This window comes from Artemia sp. Qi Xiang Cuo, chromosome 1 (genome assembly GCF_049724085.1).
Source record: "Artemia sp. Qi Xiang Cuo chromosome 1, ASM4972408v1, whole genome shotgun sequence".
In the NCBI taxonomy this organism is placed as follows: Eukaryota; Metazoa; Arthropoda; class Branchiopoda; order Anostraca; family Artemiidae; genus Artemia; species Artemia sp. Qi Xiang Cuo.
Genome location: NC_142794.1, coordinates 94,345,613 through 94,362,976, shown reverse-complemented (window position 1 = coordinate 94,362,976; position 17,364 = coordinate 94,345,613). Strand labels below are relative to the sequence as shown.

General features: G+C 36.1%; 1 protein-coding gene across 1 annotated transcript in view; it reads left to right on the top strand.

Annotated features, from left to right (window-relative positions):
* Nucleotides 1-17,364, top strand: part of LOC148956946 (dorsal-ventral patterning tolloid-like protein 1) — an 80,909-nt gene that overhangs the window by 48,713 nt on the left and 14,832 nt on the right. Inside the window, exons 5-7 of the mRNA XM_089096922.1 lie at nucleotides 711-854; nucleotides 4,778-4,919; nucleotides 12,985-13,106. Of these exons, the coding sequence (XP_088953048.1) occupies nucleotides 711-854; nucleotides 4,778-4,919; nucleotides 12,985-13,106 (408 nt within the window). The remainder of the gene's footprint in view (nucleotides 1-710; nucleotides 855-4,777; nucleotides 4,920-12,984; nucleotides 13,107-17,364) is intronic.

The window sequence follows — 17,364 nt, the reverse complement described above, 5'->3', positions numbered from 1 at the left end:
AGTTGTGGTCATAGTAGTAGTAGTAGGGGTAGTCGTAATAGTTATAGTAGCAGTTGTAGTGCTAGTAGTAGTAACAGTACTAGTCACAGTAGTAAATAATTAATTTACATTTTGTTAAGAGATTTTTTATTATAGAGGTTTTATTATTCAGAGAGGGGGGCATGTTTGATATTGTACTCTAAAACATGTCCGGAATTCATTGCGAGAGTCGGATATGAAGCAATACGGCGCATTTTCCTTGCCAAATAAACTCCCTTAGTATATTAATCCCATTAAATGTATAATATACACAACAGACAGTAGAGTATCCGCACAATCTAGCACTTCAGCTGCATAGTGTTCATACTATACGACTCTTAAAAATTCATACTTTAACATAGTAAAAAGCAAGCCTCAGTTCTTCTATTATTTTAAGGTATCTTCTAAATTAAAGGCTTTTAACTTTGGGTTTTGATTTATTTGTCTTAATCTTTTCTTCTAAAGGTACTTGTAATTGAGAATATAAAGCATGAGGCCGTAAGTGGAAATGATATGGATTACCTACCTTTACAGAACACGCCTGGGACAGTACGTGACAAAATACCCCAAGGCCGTTGATGTAGTATTTTTATTAAATGGCTCGAGTCGGCTGATTTTTGTGATTCAGTTACTTCAAAAAATGTATTACCAACTTTTTTTGATTATTTTTTAGATAATATGATATTTTTCAGAAGGATCACTGCAACATATGCGCTATTGTGGGACATCCAGCCCACCAGTTCTTGAAGTTCAAGGAGAAGATTTGATTCTAGAGTTTAGAAGCAATGAGGAGGATAAATGCAAAGGATTTAAGGCCAATTTTGAAGTAAATGACAGTAAGTTAATATATATATTCCTTTTTAGAAAGTATCGTATAAATAAATTACCGAGACCTTACCGAGTGTTCTTGCAGCCGGACGCAATTAGGAGGCGCAGATATGTGACTGTCGTAGGGTTTAATCCTGGTATCATTAATGTTGACAGAGAGCTAACTTTTTACCTTGCGTTTTGTGCCGTTAATAAAAAAAAGTTCAGTCATAGTTCTGAGTTCTTTATTTAACAATAAAAATCATAAACAAAAAACTACTTCAACAAAATCTCCCCCATAAGGCTCAATAGATGCATTAAATGAAAGTCAATCGTATTATAGCCCTCAGTAACTGATGCCTACATTTTGGAAATTTTGATATCAAGTCGGATGCTTGAAAGATATCATCCCTAAGGTTTAGAAGCGATAAACTGATGCGACAAGAATAAAGAAGTAAGACATGATTACTGCTTTTTTTTATCGATAATAGCGTCGTTGAACAGCGATTGCCTGCTTTGCAACCTTGACGTAGGCTACACCATTCTTGACATGGGGCATTTTCTTTGAAGACTGATAGCCGGATATAGAATTCATGTGAACGTCAGCCATGAATTTGTGGGATATGTGGCCATGGATGCCAGAATTAAAGCTTCTGCTGACGTAGAAGGCTCCTAGATATGGAGAATAACGCTGGCACATTAACAGCCTATTTTTGATACCACCCACCCTCAATACTGATACAGAAATAAAAGTAAAAAAAAATAAGCCATGTTCATCCACTTATACCAATTACCAGCGTGTTCAATGCTTTGAGAAAAACTATACCAATTTCCTTGCTGTAAATAAAGTACCAGATATATTTTTTAAAATTAAAGCTGTAATTGTCAGTTTCCACTTCAAAAACGAAATTACTGGAAAAAAAATACTACTGGATACTGGAAATATTACTGGAAAACAGCCAGGCTTAATTTTCTGTTAGTTCTTCGCTCATATCTTCTTCCTCTCTCAATACTAATTGTGTCTTGTTGTTTTTAGTCAAGTGAAGACATGTTTGAAATTCTTGGATATCTTCTTGTTTCGAAAAAAAAGTCGAAAAAAATCTCTTCTTTTGGTAACACAGACTTTTTTGGAAAATTTTAAAATCGAAACTTGATCATGTGTTGCAGAAAGTATAACCAAAACATGCTCGAAAATGCGGATTGTGTCATATAGTGTCCCCACTATAATACATCCTGGTAGAAAGCCTCAACTTTTCTAAAAACTTCGCAATTCTAACGGTAGAATAGTAGGCTACGATTTGGCAACGACTAGGAAGGAGAGTATCTTATAATTGTTGGTTGAATAAGTTGGTTTATATTATTAGTAGATTAATCTTTTAACGAATGCAATTATTAAATTCACTCTAGCGAGCATAGGAGGAGTCCAATTGGAACATACTAAAAAGGCACAATTTATGGAGCGATAATTTTTGTTAAAAACTGGTGTTATCCTGGGGAAAATAATGTTTATCAGTGATGTTACTGGTGAAAACTAAAATATTATCTTACGAAGAGATTTGTAAAATGTTTCTGGGTGCCCTTAAAAGAAGATATAGTTTGTTTGAACTCATACACAAGTTAACAGGAACATATTATATGAGCCTTTAGAGCCTATTTGGATAGTTAGAGAAGCTAATGGTCACGGGATGCTTATATTCCGTTATTATTTATGGCTATGGCGTTATATTTATATTTATGGCAATGACTATAAATACAGTTTTCATGCATTATTAATTATATGGTTTTTAAGAAATATCTAAACAACTTTAAAATATAGGGCATACTATGTTGTATTGTGGCGAATTTAGGAAGTAATAAATTTTATCAAGCACAAATTAAGTATGTTTGAAATGAATAGTCGATAAAAAAAAATTGCTAAAATATACTATTAAGAGCATACCAAATGTCATGAAAAGACTATTCAATCATTAACGAGGAGTTTAGTATGAAGCATCTTTTTTTAACTTTCAAATTTAATGGAGTCGTCTTGTTCTTTTATCGAGTAGCAATTGCTCTTTATGTTCTGAAAGTCTGTTTTTCATAAATATATTTATATTAATAGAAGAGAAGAAAAACTGGAAGCGAGTGTACACTCCACAGTAATAGCTATGTATGCAAGAAGATATTGGCTTCGGGTCTGATTCCACAACACGAAATCTTAACCTTTCTATTGTTTGCATGCTTTCATTCCGTTTTTTATTAATTGGTCAGTCTCCAGTATATCTTAGATAAATTTTATAACAGATTTTAAAGCTTTTTTCTATTTTGAGTTCTACAGAAACAGAATAAGCAATGTTTTTAAAATATAACCAGACATTTCAAAATAATTTTTTTTAATGTTTTTTTTTGGAAATACTCTATAAAACTAGGTACTCTTGATTGAAGAATTTCCTTTTAGAAGATCTTTTTATTAATGAGCTGCCGACGGGTTGCTCTCTCTCTGGGCACCTCTGTATATTCTACCTCGGCACAACTATGCTTTTTTTCCAAGCCTTTACCTTAATCAAACATAACTTACGCAGGCCAGGTAAACTTGACTTAAAGTTGACTATTCTAAATTTCTGAAAGGAATTTCCAGAGAAATGATTGAACCAGCACACCTGGACACACCGGCTAAGCATCTGCTGGGCACACCTGGGAACTAGGCACACCTGTAAACACATTTTGGGAGGGATCAGCCCCTCGGGAGCTACAATTCGTTCTATATAAGCTGCGTAGGATTGATTAGATAATTATCAGATTGGACCCCAACTTCAAAAGGCACATGTTCAGAGCTTGAATGAAATTTCCTGAGTGTCTAAATTCGGAGGCCTTGAAGCTATAGCGGGATGAGGACATAGAACCTAGTATAGAATCCTTTCCTGACAGAAAAAAAGATAGTTCGGTGGGCTAATAGTCTGTGGCTGGAAATAATACATTCCTTCTTAAAATAATAATAACAGAGTAATAATAATAACTTGGCTATAATAATGTAGACAAAGCTTATATATTCTTGATTGACCATATGAGGCTATTGGTAAAAGTGAATGTTAGTACCAAGTATCTCTCCTTCGTAATTGAAACCCAAGAACAAATTGAACAATGAAATTTTGCTTTGATCTTGAATGAGTTTTGGCTGTACTATTGCACAAATACAATATAATACATTTTTGACAATTCATACTTACAAGAGTCCTAGTTGAAAAGCCTAATTGCTTAAAAGCAAGCCTTGCCGTTTTACCTCTCTTTCATTTATCAAAGTGACTTAATTCATATATTTTTTTTCCTGCTACCCCTCGAAGCCAAAACATGAACCATCAAATTCCTCGTCACTGGAAGCCAGGTCAATACGACAAATTTTGGGCAAAGCAATAAAACGCCATTCAATGCTGAACTATCAACAAAGAGAAAAAGAATCTTTATATGTGAAATTTGATATAATACAAGATTTTTTGTTATCTTTTCTGGTATAAAATTCCATCTAAAATAGCCAATGAAGATTTCCTTATTTTTTCGGCTGCAATTTCGGACAGTCGTATAAGGACTAATTTTATTGGTTAAAAATGCGTTACAGAAGCCACTGGAATTAAAGCACACTTTTTAACACAGAAGTATATTGAAGCAATCTCCCGTTTCTTTTTTTCTATAAACTAAAAATAATTGCAAGGAATGAGAGTTGGATCTTGCTGAATAAGATGTATATCTCAATGTTACATATTCATTGACCACACAGAAAGGCCTGAGCTGAATTTTTATGGAAGGAATTCCTTTTTTCTGGGAATAAACAAATGTGAAATATTATTCTAGAACATACATCCAATAATTTTTATTTACATTTTGAAACAAAATAACCAGCATTGTGCTGTATAAGAAACACATTGCATTTTACTATTTCTGTAAGTATTATCGATGTCAGATTTTTCTTTTATTTCAGTTGAATTTTCCTGCGGAACCGTTGCATCAACAGTCCAGTTTCTTTTTCAATCTCCAGATTATCCTGAAGCAGTTCTCAATGAAACTGCAGAATGTACAATAGATATTAGCCATGAATGTGAAGTCCCTATTTGCCAAATTAGGTAAGAAAAATTATACACGAGTATATGTTTCAAAAACAAGCTCATTAAATGAACAATAGTTGTATTTCTGTAAACTTTTTCTAGAAACCCGGTACATTAATTTTGTCCTGAAATTTAGTGTATTACCCTTTTCATGTGTGAAAAAAAATTATCTAAAGCTAAATCAAGCTATGCCAAAGCGATCTATATAGGCGCAAAAAAATTGTTGGTACTAAAGTTTGCAAAAAAAAGATGTATCAAAAGTGTGAGAAAGCAAAGCAAATTTTATTATAACCTACATCTGGATTGATATATCCGTAAGTTGTTCTTTGGACGATCTTGTCTTCTTCTGTCGCCCAGATTTCAATTGTAGGATGTCCGAGGAAGGCGACCTTCTTTCATAAGTACATATCCTAGCTCAATCCAACTCTTCATCCTGAGAACAACAGAAATGAGAACCTGGCCCGTTCAACTGCGGAATTCAGATTAACTGACTCTCTGTTGCCAGCTTAATTTAAAACTCTCCTCAAGCACATATTTTCGAATCCGTGGATTTTTTTTTTTCGAGTGGTTGGTTCATTTTCAGCACTTACTAGTAAAGAGAAGTCTGAAGAGCACATGGCTACTGAGGAGACATAGCTATAGTCACAGAGAATATTTGCTACTACTGGTATTGTCTATTAAAATCTCTAGTTGACTACAAGTTCTAAGTTTAATTTTGGTCATTATTTCAACATCACTATCAGTCCAGCTACCAATTCCTTTGAACTCATTGATTCTATCTAGATTCTTATTCTTGCAATGCGGAACAAATGGCGAGCCTGTGATGGTCCTATTCTTCCATTTGTCAACGTCGATGATAAGTCTGACATTTTCTGCATTTCTTGTAATTGCGTCAAGTAGCTGCTGTAACCTCTGTTGACCGAGAAAAACAACCAGTTTACCTCAAAAAAATTTATATAGCTGTTATTACTGGAATTTTTTATTATGATCTTTCATTTTTCTTGCCAAAATTAAGTTTGTGTATAGTCTCAAACAAGAAAATATAGCCATAGGCAGCGCAATCGCGCTGCCTAAGTAAAGAACGATGTTGCCACAATGTATTATTTATTTTCTTCTTCTTCCATACCAGGGCACTTTGTATCGAAGGAGTTGTCGTAGAAGCTTCGAAAAGGGCTCATTCAGTTGGAACTTGGAGTGGCTTGTGCCCTTTTTAATAGTTGAAAGTGAGTGGAAGGCAACTAACACCCCGCCCACGCCCACCATTTCTCCAAACACATCCAATCAAAATTTTGAGATAGCCATTTTGTTCAGCGTAGTTGATTTCCAGACAAAAATTACGTTTTTAAGGAGGACACTCCCCCACAGCCCTCAGGGCAAGGGTTTTTAGTTATGCCCTGGAGGCATATAAGAGCGATGTTGGCACAATGTATTATTTATTTTTTTTTTCCTTTAGACCAGGGCACTTTGTATCGAAGAAGTTGTCGTAGAAACTTCGAAAAGGGCTCATTCAATTGGAAATTGGGCTGGCTTGTGCCCGTTTTAATAGTCGAAAGTGATTGGAAGGCAACTAATACCACTTCCACGCCCACCATTTCCCGAAACACGTCCAATCAAAATTTTGAGATAGCCATTTTGTTCAGTGTAGTTGATTTCCTAATAGAAAATATGTTTTTGAGGAGGACACTCCCCAACAGCCCTCAGGGCAAGGGTTTTAAGTTATGCCCTGGGGCATGTAAGGTTTTCATAGAAAGCGTTGTTGTAGAAACTTCAAAAAGGGCTCGTTCGATTGGAAATTGAAATGACTAGTGCCCTTTTTAATAGTTGAAAGTGATTGGAGGGCAAGTAACCCCTTCTCCCGCCCACCTTTTCCCCAAACACATCCAATCAAAATTTCAAGATAGCCATTTTGCTCTATTTAGCTAAAAGTTCTGGAAACTATGTCCTTGAGGAGGAACCCCCCCCTCCCTCCACACACAAAGCCATCAGAGTAAGAGGTGGAATTTATTCACTGGGGGCATACAAGGTTTTTATAGAAAGCGTGGTCGTAGAAACTTCAAAAAGGGCTCATTCGATTTAGAGTGGCTTGTGCCCTTTTTAATAGACGAAAGTGATAGGAGGGGAACTAACACCCCTTCCAAGCCCACCATTTCCCCAAACACATCCAATCAAAATTTTGAGATAGACATTTTGTTCCACGCAGTTGAAAGTTATGGAAACTATACCTTTGAGTAGGATACTCCCCCACCCAGAGTCTTCAGGGCAAGGGCTATAAGTTGTACCCTGGGTGCATATAAGGTTTTTATTGAAATCTTTGTCGTAGAAGCTTGAAAAAAGGGCTTATTCGATTGGAAATTCAAAGAGCTAGTGCCCTTTTTAATAGTCGAAAGTGATTTGAAGACAACTAAGCCACCTCTCACGCCCACCTTTTCCCCAAACACATCCGATCAAAATTTTTAGATAGCCATTTTATTCAACGTAGTTGAAAGTTTTGGAAATTAGGTATTTAAGGATGACAACCCCCCCCCAAATCCCTCAGGGCAAGGGTTGTAAGCAATGCCCTGGGGGCATATAAGGTTTTTTTAGAAAGCGATGTTGTAGAAACTTCAAAAGGGGCTCATTTAATTGAAAATTGAAAAGGCTAGTGCCCTTTCTAATAGTCTAAAGTGATTGAAGAGCAACTAGCCCCACTCTCACGCCCATCATTTACCCAAACACATCCAAACAAAATTTTGAGATAGCCATTTTGTTCAATGTAGTTGAAAGTTCTCAAAATTAGGTCTTTTAGGATGATAGCCCCCTAAGAACCCTCAGTGCAAGGTTTGTAATTTATGCCCTGGGGGCATATGAGGTTTATATAGAAAGTTTTTGTAGAAATTTCAAAGAGGGCTCAGTTTATTGGAAATTGAAATTGACTTTTTTGATAGTCGAAAATGAGCGGAGAGTAATTAACCCCCCTCTGACGCCCACCATTTCCCCAAACACATTTAATTAAAGTTTAGAGATAGCCATTTTGTTCAACGTAGTTGAAAGTTCTGGAAATTATACCTTCCCAAGGCCAGAAGATAATTTGCACTTCACCGAAAAAAATATAAATGTTTTTACTTTTATAACTATAATAAATCAAATAATATTGACATTTTGATTACCAAATATCAGTATATGTATATTAAACTGACAATGCACATTCATTTGTAATTTTTTAGTAAAGTGCATATTATGTTCGGGCTTTGGGAAGGCATACTGGTTTTGAGCCCAATGTTAATTTCTACTCGTTTTGAGTTTGACTCGGTTATTTATTGTAATTTCTGTTCGTTTTTGGCTTCATTTATTTATCGATACTGATTTGTGGTAGTTCCACGCTTGGTAGATTATTTTATTTTATTTTTGGCTTAATGGAGTTCTTTACTTTTCTTTGAAAAACTTATTTTGTGGAAAAAGATTTTTTTGATTAATTTCTGGTACGTTTTATATTGACTTAATCTTTTCAGGGAAAAAGAAAATAATACTTTTAATCTTTTAGTTTTTAAGACTTTATATTGTAGCCTGCTATGAGTATGCTGGAGAAATATTTTCAGCAATTTTTAACAACATACACCCTTTTAAAAATCTGGCCATATTGGGAATTAGCATTAGCACAGTGCATTTTGATTTAATCTTAAGGCAACATTTAATTTTTAAACATAGGCTAATCGGCAAATGGGAGAGTGGGCGTGAGAGGGGGATTAGTTGCCCTCCAATCACTTTCGACTATTAAAAAGGACATTAGCCTTTTCTATTTTCAACCGAGTGAGACCTTTTCGAAGTTTCTACGACAACTCCTTCGATACGAACTGCCCTGGTCTAAACAACAAAAACAACAACAAAAATAATACATTATACCCACATCCATATTTACTATAAAAATGTCAAGCCTTATAATAACTTTCGACTATTAAAAAGGGAACTAGGCCTTTTTATTTCCAATCGAATGAGCCCTTTTTGAGTTTCTACGACAACGCTTTCTATAAACACCTTATATGCCCCCAGAGCATAGATTACAACCCTTACCCTAAGGGCTGTGAGGGTGCTTGTCATCCTCAAAGACCTAATTTCCAGAGTTTTCAACTATGTTAAACAAAATGGCTATCTCAAAATTTTGATTGGATGTGTTTGGGAAAACTGTGGACTTAATAGGGGTATTATTTGCTCTCCAATCGCTTTTAAAAGTTAAAAAAGACACTAGCCTTGTCAATTTCCAATCGAATGAGCGCTTTTGAAGTTTCTACGAGGGCTCTTTCAATAAAAACCTTATATGCCCCTAGGGCATAACTTACAACCCTTGCCCTGCGGGCTGACGGGGGGGGGGAGGGGTTGTCATCCTCAAAGACCTGATTTCCAGAACTTTCTATAATGTTGAACAAAATGGCTATCTGAAAGTTTTCATTGGATGTGTTTGGGGGAATGGTGGGCGTGAGAGGGGGTTAGTTACCCTCCAATTATTTTCGACAATTAAAAAGAACACTAACCCTCCCAATTTCCAATTGAATGAGCCCCTTTTCACGATTTTACGACAACTCTATCTATAAAAACCTTATATGCCCCCCAGGGCCTAACTTACAACCTTTGACCTGGGGGCTATGGGGGGCTTGTCATCTTTAAATACATAATTTCCAGAACTTTCAACTACGTTGAAAAAAATAGCTATCTCTAAACTTTGATTGCATGTATTTGGGGAAATGGTGGGCATAAGAGGGGTGTTAATTACTCTCCACTCACTTTCGACTATTGAAAAAGGCAATTTCAATTTCCAATAAAATGAGCCCTCTTTGAAATTTCTACAACAACTTTCTATATAAATCTTATATGCCCCCAGGGCATAACTCACAACCCTTGTACTGAGGGCTCTTCGGGGGTTATTATCCTAAAAGACCTAATTTCCTTAACTTTCTATTTCGTTGAACAAAATGTATACCTCAAAATTTTGATTGGATGTGTTTGGGGAATGGTGGCGTGAGAGGGGTGTTAGTTGCCCTTCAATCACTTTCGACTATTAAAAAGGGCACTAGCCTCTTCAATTTCCAATTGAATGAGCCCTTTTTGAAGTTTCTACAACATTGCTTTCTATAAAAACCTTATATGCCCCAAGGGAATAACTTACAACCCTTGCCCTGAGGGATGTGGGGGGAGTGTCCTGCTCAAAGGTATAGTTTCCAGAACTTTCAACTGTGTTGAAAAAAATGGCTATCTCAAATTTTGATTGGATGTGTTTGGGGAAAAGGTGGGCTTGGGAAGGGGGTTAGCTGCCCTCCAATAACTTTCGACTATTAAAAAGGGCACTAGCGCTTTGAATTTCCAATCGAATGAGCCTTTTTTTAAAGTTTCTACGACAAAGCTTTCTATAAAAACCTTATATGCCCTCAGGGCATAACTTACAGCCCTTGCCCTGATCTGCCCCACAAACACAAGATTCAATAATGTACTACTCTGTATTAATCAAATGTGCAATAGCCAATAATGTACTAATCTGCTAATCTGTTTGTTTTAAGAAGAAGAAAATTTTTCAAAGTTGAACCATGAAACCTAAGTTTCAAAGTTAAAAAAAAAAGCTTTACGGAATTTGTATCTCTGTAAAAGATTAGAAAATTTCAAATGCAAAAAAGTATATTTTGAAACGTCATTTGTTTGGTGGTGGGATGGGGGATAATTTCACAGGAAAACTAAAAATTTTCAGAATTAAAACGAAAGTGATTTGTCTCATGCGCTAGCTTGACTTTATTCTACTTGACTCTAGCGAAGACTTTATTTATGGAAGTTCTGGGTTTTGACACTTTTCTTGACAATTCATTGAAGACCTGAATTTGAAATAATCTATGGCTTTGCTTCAATATCCCCCTTTCATCACTCCCTGAAATTTTCAACTTCATAAGTCCAACCAACCTCGGAGTACTAAACTTGCATTAACTTTACACTTATATTTGTTCAAAGTTGTACTTCCTCTCTTCCTGAAACAAATACTTTTAAACGTGTCCTTAATATGCATAGTCGTGACTTCAGTACTCATTTTGATCTCATGATTCAGTTGACCAGGTGTAATTCACCCTCCCCAGTATGACGATCTAAAGGGATGCAACACAACAGTTTACCTAGTTTACTTGTGGATATATAATATTCAAATGGCTTGAACATGGTAGTATATATATTGACCTTTTGAAGGAGGGAATCTATGATTTATTCGCATATATTGATTATCTAACCAAGTGACAGAGCCGCATTTCAGTGATAACCTCCTAAGCTCCTTCTTCGATCATTGCAAAGAATACAGATCGACTCTCAATAATGCCAAATCGCATATCATCATGTTTTATTCCTAAAGCATGCCCTCGAGTTCTCCCAGTGGTATTTCCAGTTGTTCTATCGTCAAAAATCCTTGGATATACGTGTTTGTTTGGTTGTACGTTTACCGGGGATGCTGATAAGCCTGTAAAAGCCGGCATGGCATCAATCCAAACTCTTACTGCAGTGGGCCGATTTGGGTGTAGTATCGACAGTTTCAAAACTGCCATTCTTACTTATGTAAGACCACAATTCGAATAAGCTGCAACTGTTCGGGGCCCATTCATCCAGAAAACCAGCTATTTATGTGACGAAATTGAAGCTATTCAAAAAAGGGCAGCAGCAATCATAGCTGGAAGTAAAGTAGTAGATAGTGTCCAAACACTGGAAAATCTAAGGTTTGAATCATTACACGATAGGCGTGACCACTTAAAAATATCTTTTGGGAAAAAATTGCTTGCCTTACCTCAGCACCGCCACATTTGACACAAGATACCGCAGTGAATGCCAAAGCCATGTCAAAGCTGAAATTAAACCCCGTAAAATTCATGACAAATCAACATTAAAGCTCGTTCGTCCCTTATTTTGCGAAAGTGTGTAACAAGTAATAGGGCTTTAAAATATGTATATGTGTTTTTATTGTTTTTAATTTTTGAAGAACTACGTAAATTAGCCTTGTGCTAGAGTATATGCACGTATAAACCTTAGTCTTTATCTATTTGACCAAAAAAAGTTAAACCCACATTAAAGACAAACATCAGTGCTGATTAAAATGGTTAACTTTGAAAATTTTGACATACGTTAATCAGCAGTTGGAAATTTCGGTGGTCACACCAAACGAATCTCAGCTTGAGATAGCCTTGACCTGCCTCACATTTTCTTACGGACAGACCTTTAAAACGAAATGCACAGATTAAAGCAATGCACGTGGCTCTTTTTTTAAGCAGCACTAAAGTACTGCCTCTGGTTGATTGTCATATGGCATTTTTGTTGACACTAAAAAAGAATCTCGTCAAATAATGGCTAATTTCGTCATATACTGGGGAGGGGGGGCTGGGGGCTAATTTCAAGCAAGTTGTCCCAAATCAATTGAAAATGACAGTGAAAACTTAAGAATGAGCCATATAGTACCATAAAGGCCAAAGATTTCTTAAAGAAGACTGACCCATTTCTGTGGATCTTTGTATTATGCAGGCTTATCTTAGTTTTGACGATATTTTTGAAGAAACTAAATTTTAACTAGGGGCAAACTAGGATCTCGAATGGTAAACTGAGTTCTGGGGGGAGTAGTTGCCCCCTTGCCATTTAGCAAATTACGCCCCTGCCGTCAAGGTACCGTTTCCTTTCCTTCAAAAGTTCAATAAAGAAGTTCTTGGCGCAAAATTACTCCCTCTTTTTTCCCTGCCGGCCTTAATTTGTTGCTCATCGGACCTACAGTCAACATTCTTAATTTGGGTTATACTATGCAGCGCATTAGACAGATTTTTGTATCGCTACAATATGATCATGCGAAGCTTCGTCTCAAGTTCAATGCCCAAAAGTCCGAAAAAAATTTTTTCTTTATCGTCACGAAGGAAAAGGCGGCCATTTTATGTCAATGTACAAATTTTTAATAGTTTGAAAAAGATGTGTTGATATATTACTTTTGAAAATTATACGATCCTAACCTACTGCCTATGGATAATTTGAACTGTACACCATGCGAGTACATATTTGTGCTTGATTACGAATCATATAAAATAAAGCCCGGATAAATATATTCTTTTTTTAGGCTCGACTTCCTAGATTTCGAACTACAGCCTCCGGAGCGAGGAGATTGTAACCTAGATGCTTTTGTTGTTAGAGCAAATGAACCTGTTCCTACTCTCTGCGGTGTCAACTCTGGCCAGCACAGTAAGTTTATCTAGTATCGAATAAGCGTGAAAATGAAGACGAATCAAAATCGTAAAAAATCAATTGACTCTTTCAAAATACTCGGTTATGAAAATAAATAACATCTAAAAGACAGAAATAGATTTACGCATAAATGAAGAGCCTTTATATATTCACATTTAAAACAATAAGTTAGAGTTTTGGCATGGAAAGAGATTATTTTATTCGTAACAAGAAAATTAGGCCTAAAAAAAATCTGTCCTGGAAAACTGGCCGGGGAAAACTTACCCTTGGCAAACAAACCCCCAGAAAGCAATCTCCGAAGTAATCTTGTCCCTGAAAAGCTTCTCACCAGAAAACTTAACCCATGAAAACCCGCCTCAGGGGAAACTAGCTCTTGAAAAAACAGTCAAGAAAAACTGGCTACCGCAATTCTTGTCCCCAAGATTTACAAAAGCTGTGTCAAGAAAAAAACACCCCATGAAGCGTTTAATTCAAATATATCCATTAAACTTACTCCAAAGAGAAAACTTGGCCATTAAAAAGTGTCTACCGAAGACAACCGTAGACCTTTCATATGAATTGGCCGGATATTTTTTAGCTCTTTACCAATTTAATCGAAGAGTATTGACTCTAAAAAGCTCTACTTTTATCTTTGTATGTTCCCTATTGCAATATTTTTAGTTTGAAGCAAAGTCAAGATAGAAATGAAACCTTTAATAGACTCCTTTAGACGTATATCTCTGCCCATCTCATTACAATCCCCACTCGAATTGCATCCGCGGCAAAAGTGTTGTCCCAGCTCAACTCTTGTCTACGGCGGAAGCGTCCAATCCGGATGAAAAAAAGATCTGTATCTACGAGGCACTTGTCAGATCGGTTCTCCTACATGGATGTGAGTCTTGGACGCTCAAAGCATCGGAGGTACATAATATGAAAGTCTTCGACCATTTTTGCCTTTGGAGGATCACCAGCGTCAGACTAACCGACAGAATGAGCAATGCAGATATCCGTCGATCATGCTCCCAGCGCTTCGACATCAAGAAGTGCCATCTGCGCTGGTACGGGCACATCAAACGCCGACCACCTAAGACGATGAAAAAATAAGCTCTTCACTGCCAGCCTCTCCTCGGCTGGAAGAAACGCCAAGGGAGACAATGCAAAACGTGGCTTGCCTGCGTCAAAGCTGACCTCGAACCCGAAGGGGGATTTTACCAATTTGGTCAATGGTGGGACAAGAACTGGCTTGAAATCTCGCAGGAATGGACCCTAGACGCCAAAGATGGAACTCAATCGTTGACAAACTATCGAATTCCAGGAAAGGCTCGCAGCCGTTGTCCTGACCCAAGTAAGTAAGTACAAGTACATCTCATTATAATTTGTAAACATTCTGCTAAAGTAGCAAAATTTCAAATTTCCGAGTTTGTGAGGATGAGATTCAAAATTGGTCCTTGGAGGTCATGATTTGCCCTCGACATGGTTTCTTTCAAAAACGGCAAAGATATACTTAAGAAAATTGACCCGTTTCTGTAGATGTTTGAATTATACAGGCTTATCTTAGTTTTGACGAGGTTTTTGAAGAAACAAAATTTCAGTTTGGGGCAAACTGGGGTCTTGGGTGCGATTGGGGTTTTGGGGGAGCTCCCTCCCCCCTATCAAGCATATTAGAAAACGTATTAAGTATACTTTAAAAACTCCTGCTAACGGTTTTAAGTTTTTTTTTTTAACTCCTCTTTAAAGGTTAAATGTAACATAAAAGAATACGATCAAGGTTTCAATAGCTCCTAGTGAATAATGTGAATAATATTACGGCACAGGAACATCCCACAAATTTGCACATACATCTTTTGACTATTATTCAAACCTCCGAGTCAAAAAAGACCTTGTTCTGAGAAGAAAAGATAAGACCTTTTCTAGAACTGTAATATGTATCTAATATGCACTTATGTCTAAACTCAATTTTACCATTTCCACAAGTTCCTGTGTCTCGATTGATAGCACTTAATGTGGATTGTTCGTTTTGGCACTTAAAGTAACATAGATGAAACGGTAGTACCTATATACAGTATCCCAGTGGGATCACAACTTGCTATATAGACAGTCATCGTAGGAGAGCAAAAATAAAAATACTTATAAATGAAATTAATAATACTAAAATTTTGTTTTTTATTAGCCCCTCCCTCTCAGAACCAAAGAACATAAAGTAATATTAATCAAATATTATTTTTGCAGAAAAATTGCAAAGATTATTTTTGACCAACAATTCTTCGTTTCAGCGACAATTTTAATGAGGTAGCTGCTAAAATATACTCAAAACCATTCCCAAATTTGCTCTAAAATTTGAAGGAAGCGACAATTAAACTTTTTGTGATACATGATTGGTAGAGTAGGCTTGTAAATACAATTCAAATACAACCTCAACTTTGTTGAAGAAGGAGAGAGGAGGGTGTTCGATCGAAGTTATCCGAAAAGCTAAAAGGTATTAAGCTAAAACTTTCAAGGAATGTTGAGGAGGACGATTAGCTAAATCACAAAACACTGCATTTATCCAGGTTATCAAAAAGGCATATCTGCAATATCTTAGGAACAACTAATGGTATTAGACTAAAACTTTTAGAGAATGTCGAGGGGATAATTGGGGTAAATCAAAGACACGAAATCCATTAGGTTGTCACTTGACATATTCGTATTATTTCTGGAACGGCTAGCGGTGTTAAGTTGAAACATTCAAGGGATGTTCAGCGGAATATTGAACTAATACAAAAGAACTGATTTGCACCCATGTTGGCAAAATGGCGGGTAATTAAATCTCAAGAGTGGCTAAAAAGTATTAAGTTGAAAATTTCCTGGATTGCTGAGAGAGATGTTGAATTAAATGTAAAGACACTATCTACATCTAAGTTGTCAAAATGGTGTATCTGCAAAATTAATTTGCAGATACAAGCGGATGAATTAATTAAAAAAAAGAGGTATTTAAAACTTTAGAGGTATTTAAAAAATACCTTAGAGATGTATTTAAAACTAAATAAAAAGATACTGTGCGCATCCAGGTTGTAAAAAGGACGTATCTTCCATGCCTCAGGAGGGGCTAAACGTGGAAATTAAAATCTTAAGAAACCGAGCTGAAATTCCAATTGAATATTCGAGGGGGGATTGAGTAGATTTCAATTTAGAATTGGAGGGACTAAGGGGTTCTTATCGAGGATAACAAGCTTTTGAAGAGAAATACGGTTGTATTCTTGCTTTCTTAGTGCGACATTTTCGCTTTATTTTACTGCGATTTTATTTGAAATTTTAGGCTATGGAGCCACTTCAGTTAGAATTTCAGAGCTGAGGGAATCTCGGTTGGAATGAAATCTTGTTTCATTAATTCTAGGTGTCCTGTATCTGTTTTTATTTTCCAAATATCAAATGGGAACTCTTTTTAAAAGAACTCAAAACGCATATATTTTTGCAAACAAGTATTTCAAAGTAAATATGATAGAATAGGACTCATATAAAAGAATAATCGATCAATGCTCGTCTATAGTCAGAGCTTAGATAATTTCAGAGACCACACTGCCTTTCCATAACGATAAATAAAAGTTCAAATAGTGTTACAATCCTTTTAATAGACAGTGATGATGAAATTCACGCAAGAGTGATTGAAATTCACAAAAATACCAGATATTTCGGTCACATATGCAGTGACCGTCATCAGTAGTAAAACTAAACTAAAACAATTTAAAACAATGGTTTGTATACAAAGTCAAATAAAACTACATATTGTTTAATTCTCTGATTCTTTTTAAAGCAAAGGCGGAATCTAGCCTCTTTGACCTTCTTGGATTCGGTTCATAGCGTTCAATGATATAACAGTTGGACAGAGGTCAACTACATTGGGTGAACTGAACTTTACTCTGTCAGATTTTAATAGATTATCGTAAATAGAATTAGCCCAAATTCACCTGTGTTACGATTCAAGAGACATTATCGAACAAAATAACATGGTCTGGAAAATTGAAAATTTGTTCTGAAAGGGCTGAAGTAAAATCTTCAGACTTAGAATCTTGCTTTAAAGCAGAAGAAATAGAATCCTTATGCTGTATCATTCTCATTTCCAAATTCTGGGTAGTACGTTCAACATATGAGCTTCTGCAAGTACATGGGATCTGATTGACCCCACTTGATTACTCCAGTGAATTCAGATCCTTCCCACGATTTAAAAAGATACCCAAAGTATTATTACTCTTTAAAGCTACCTTTAGACCATTACTCTGTAAAATTCTTTTAAGTTTTT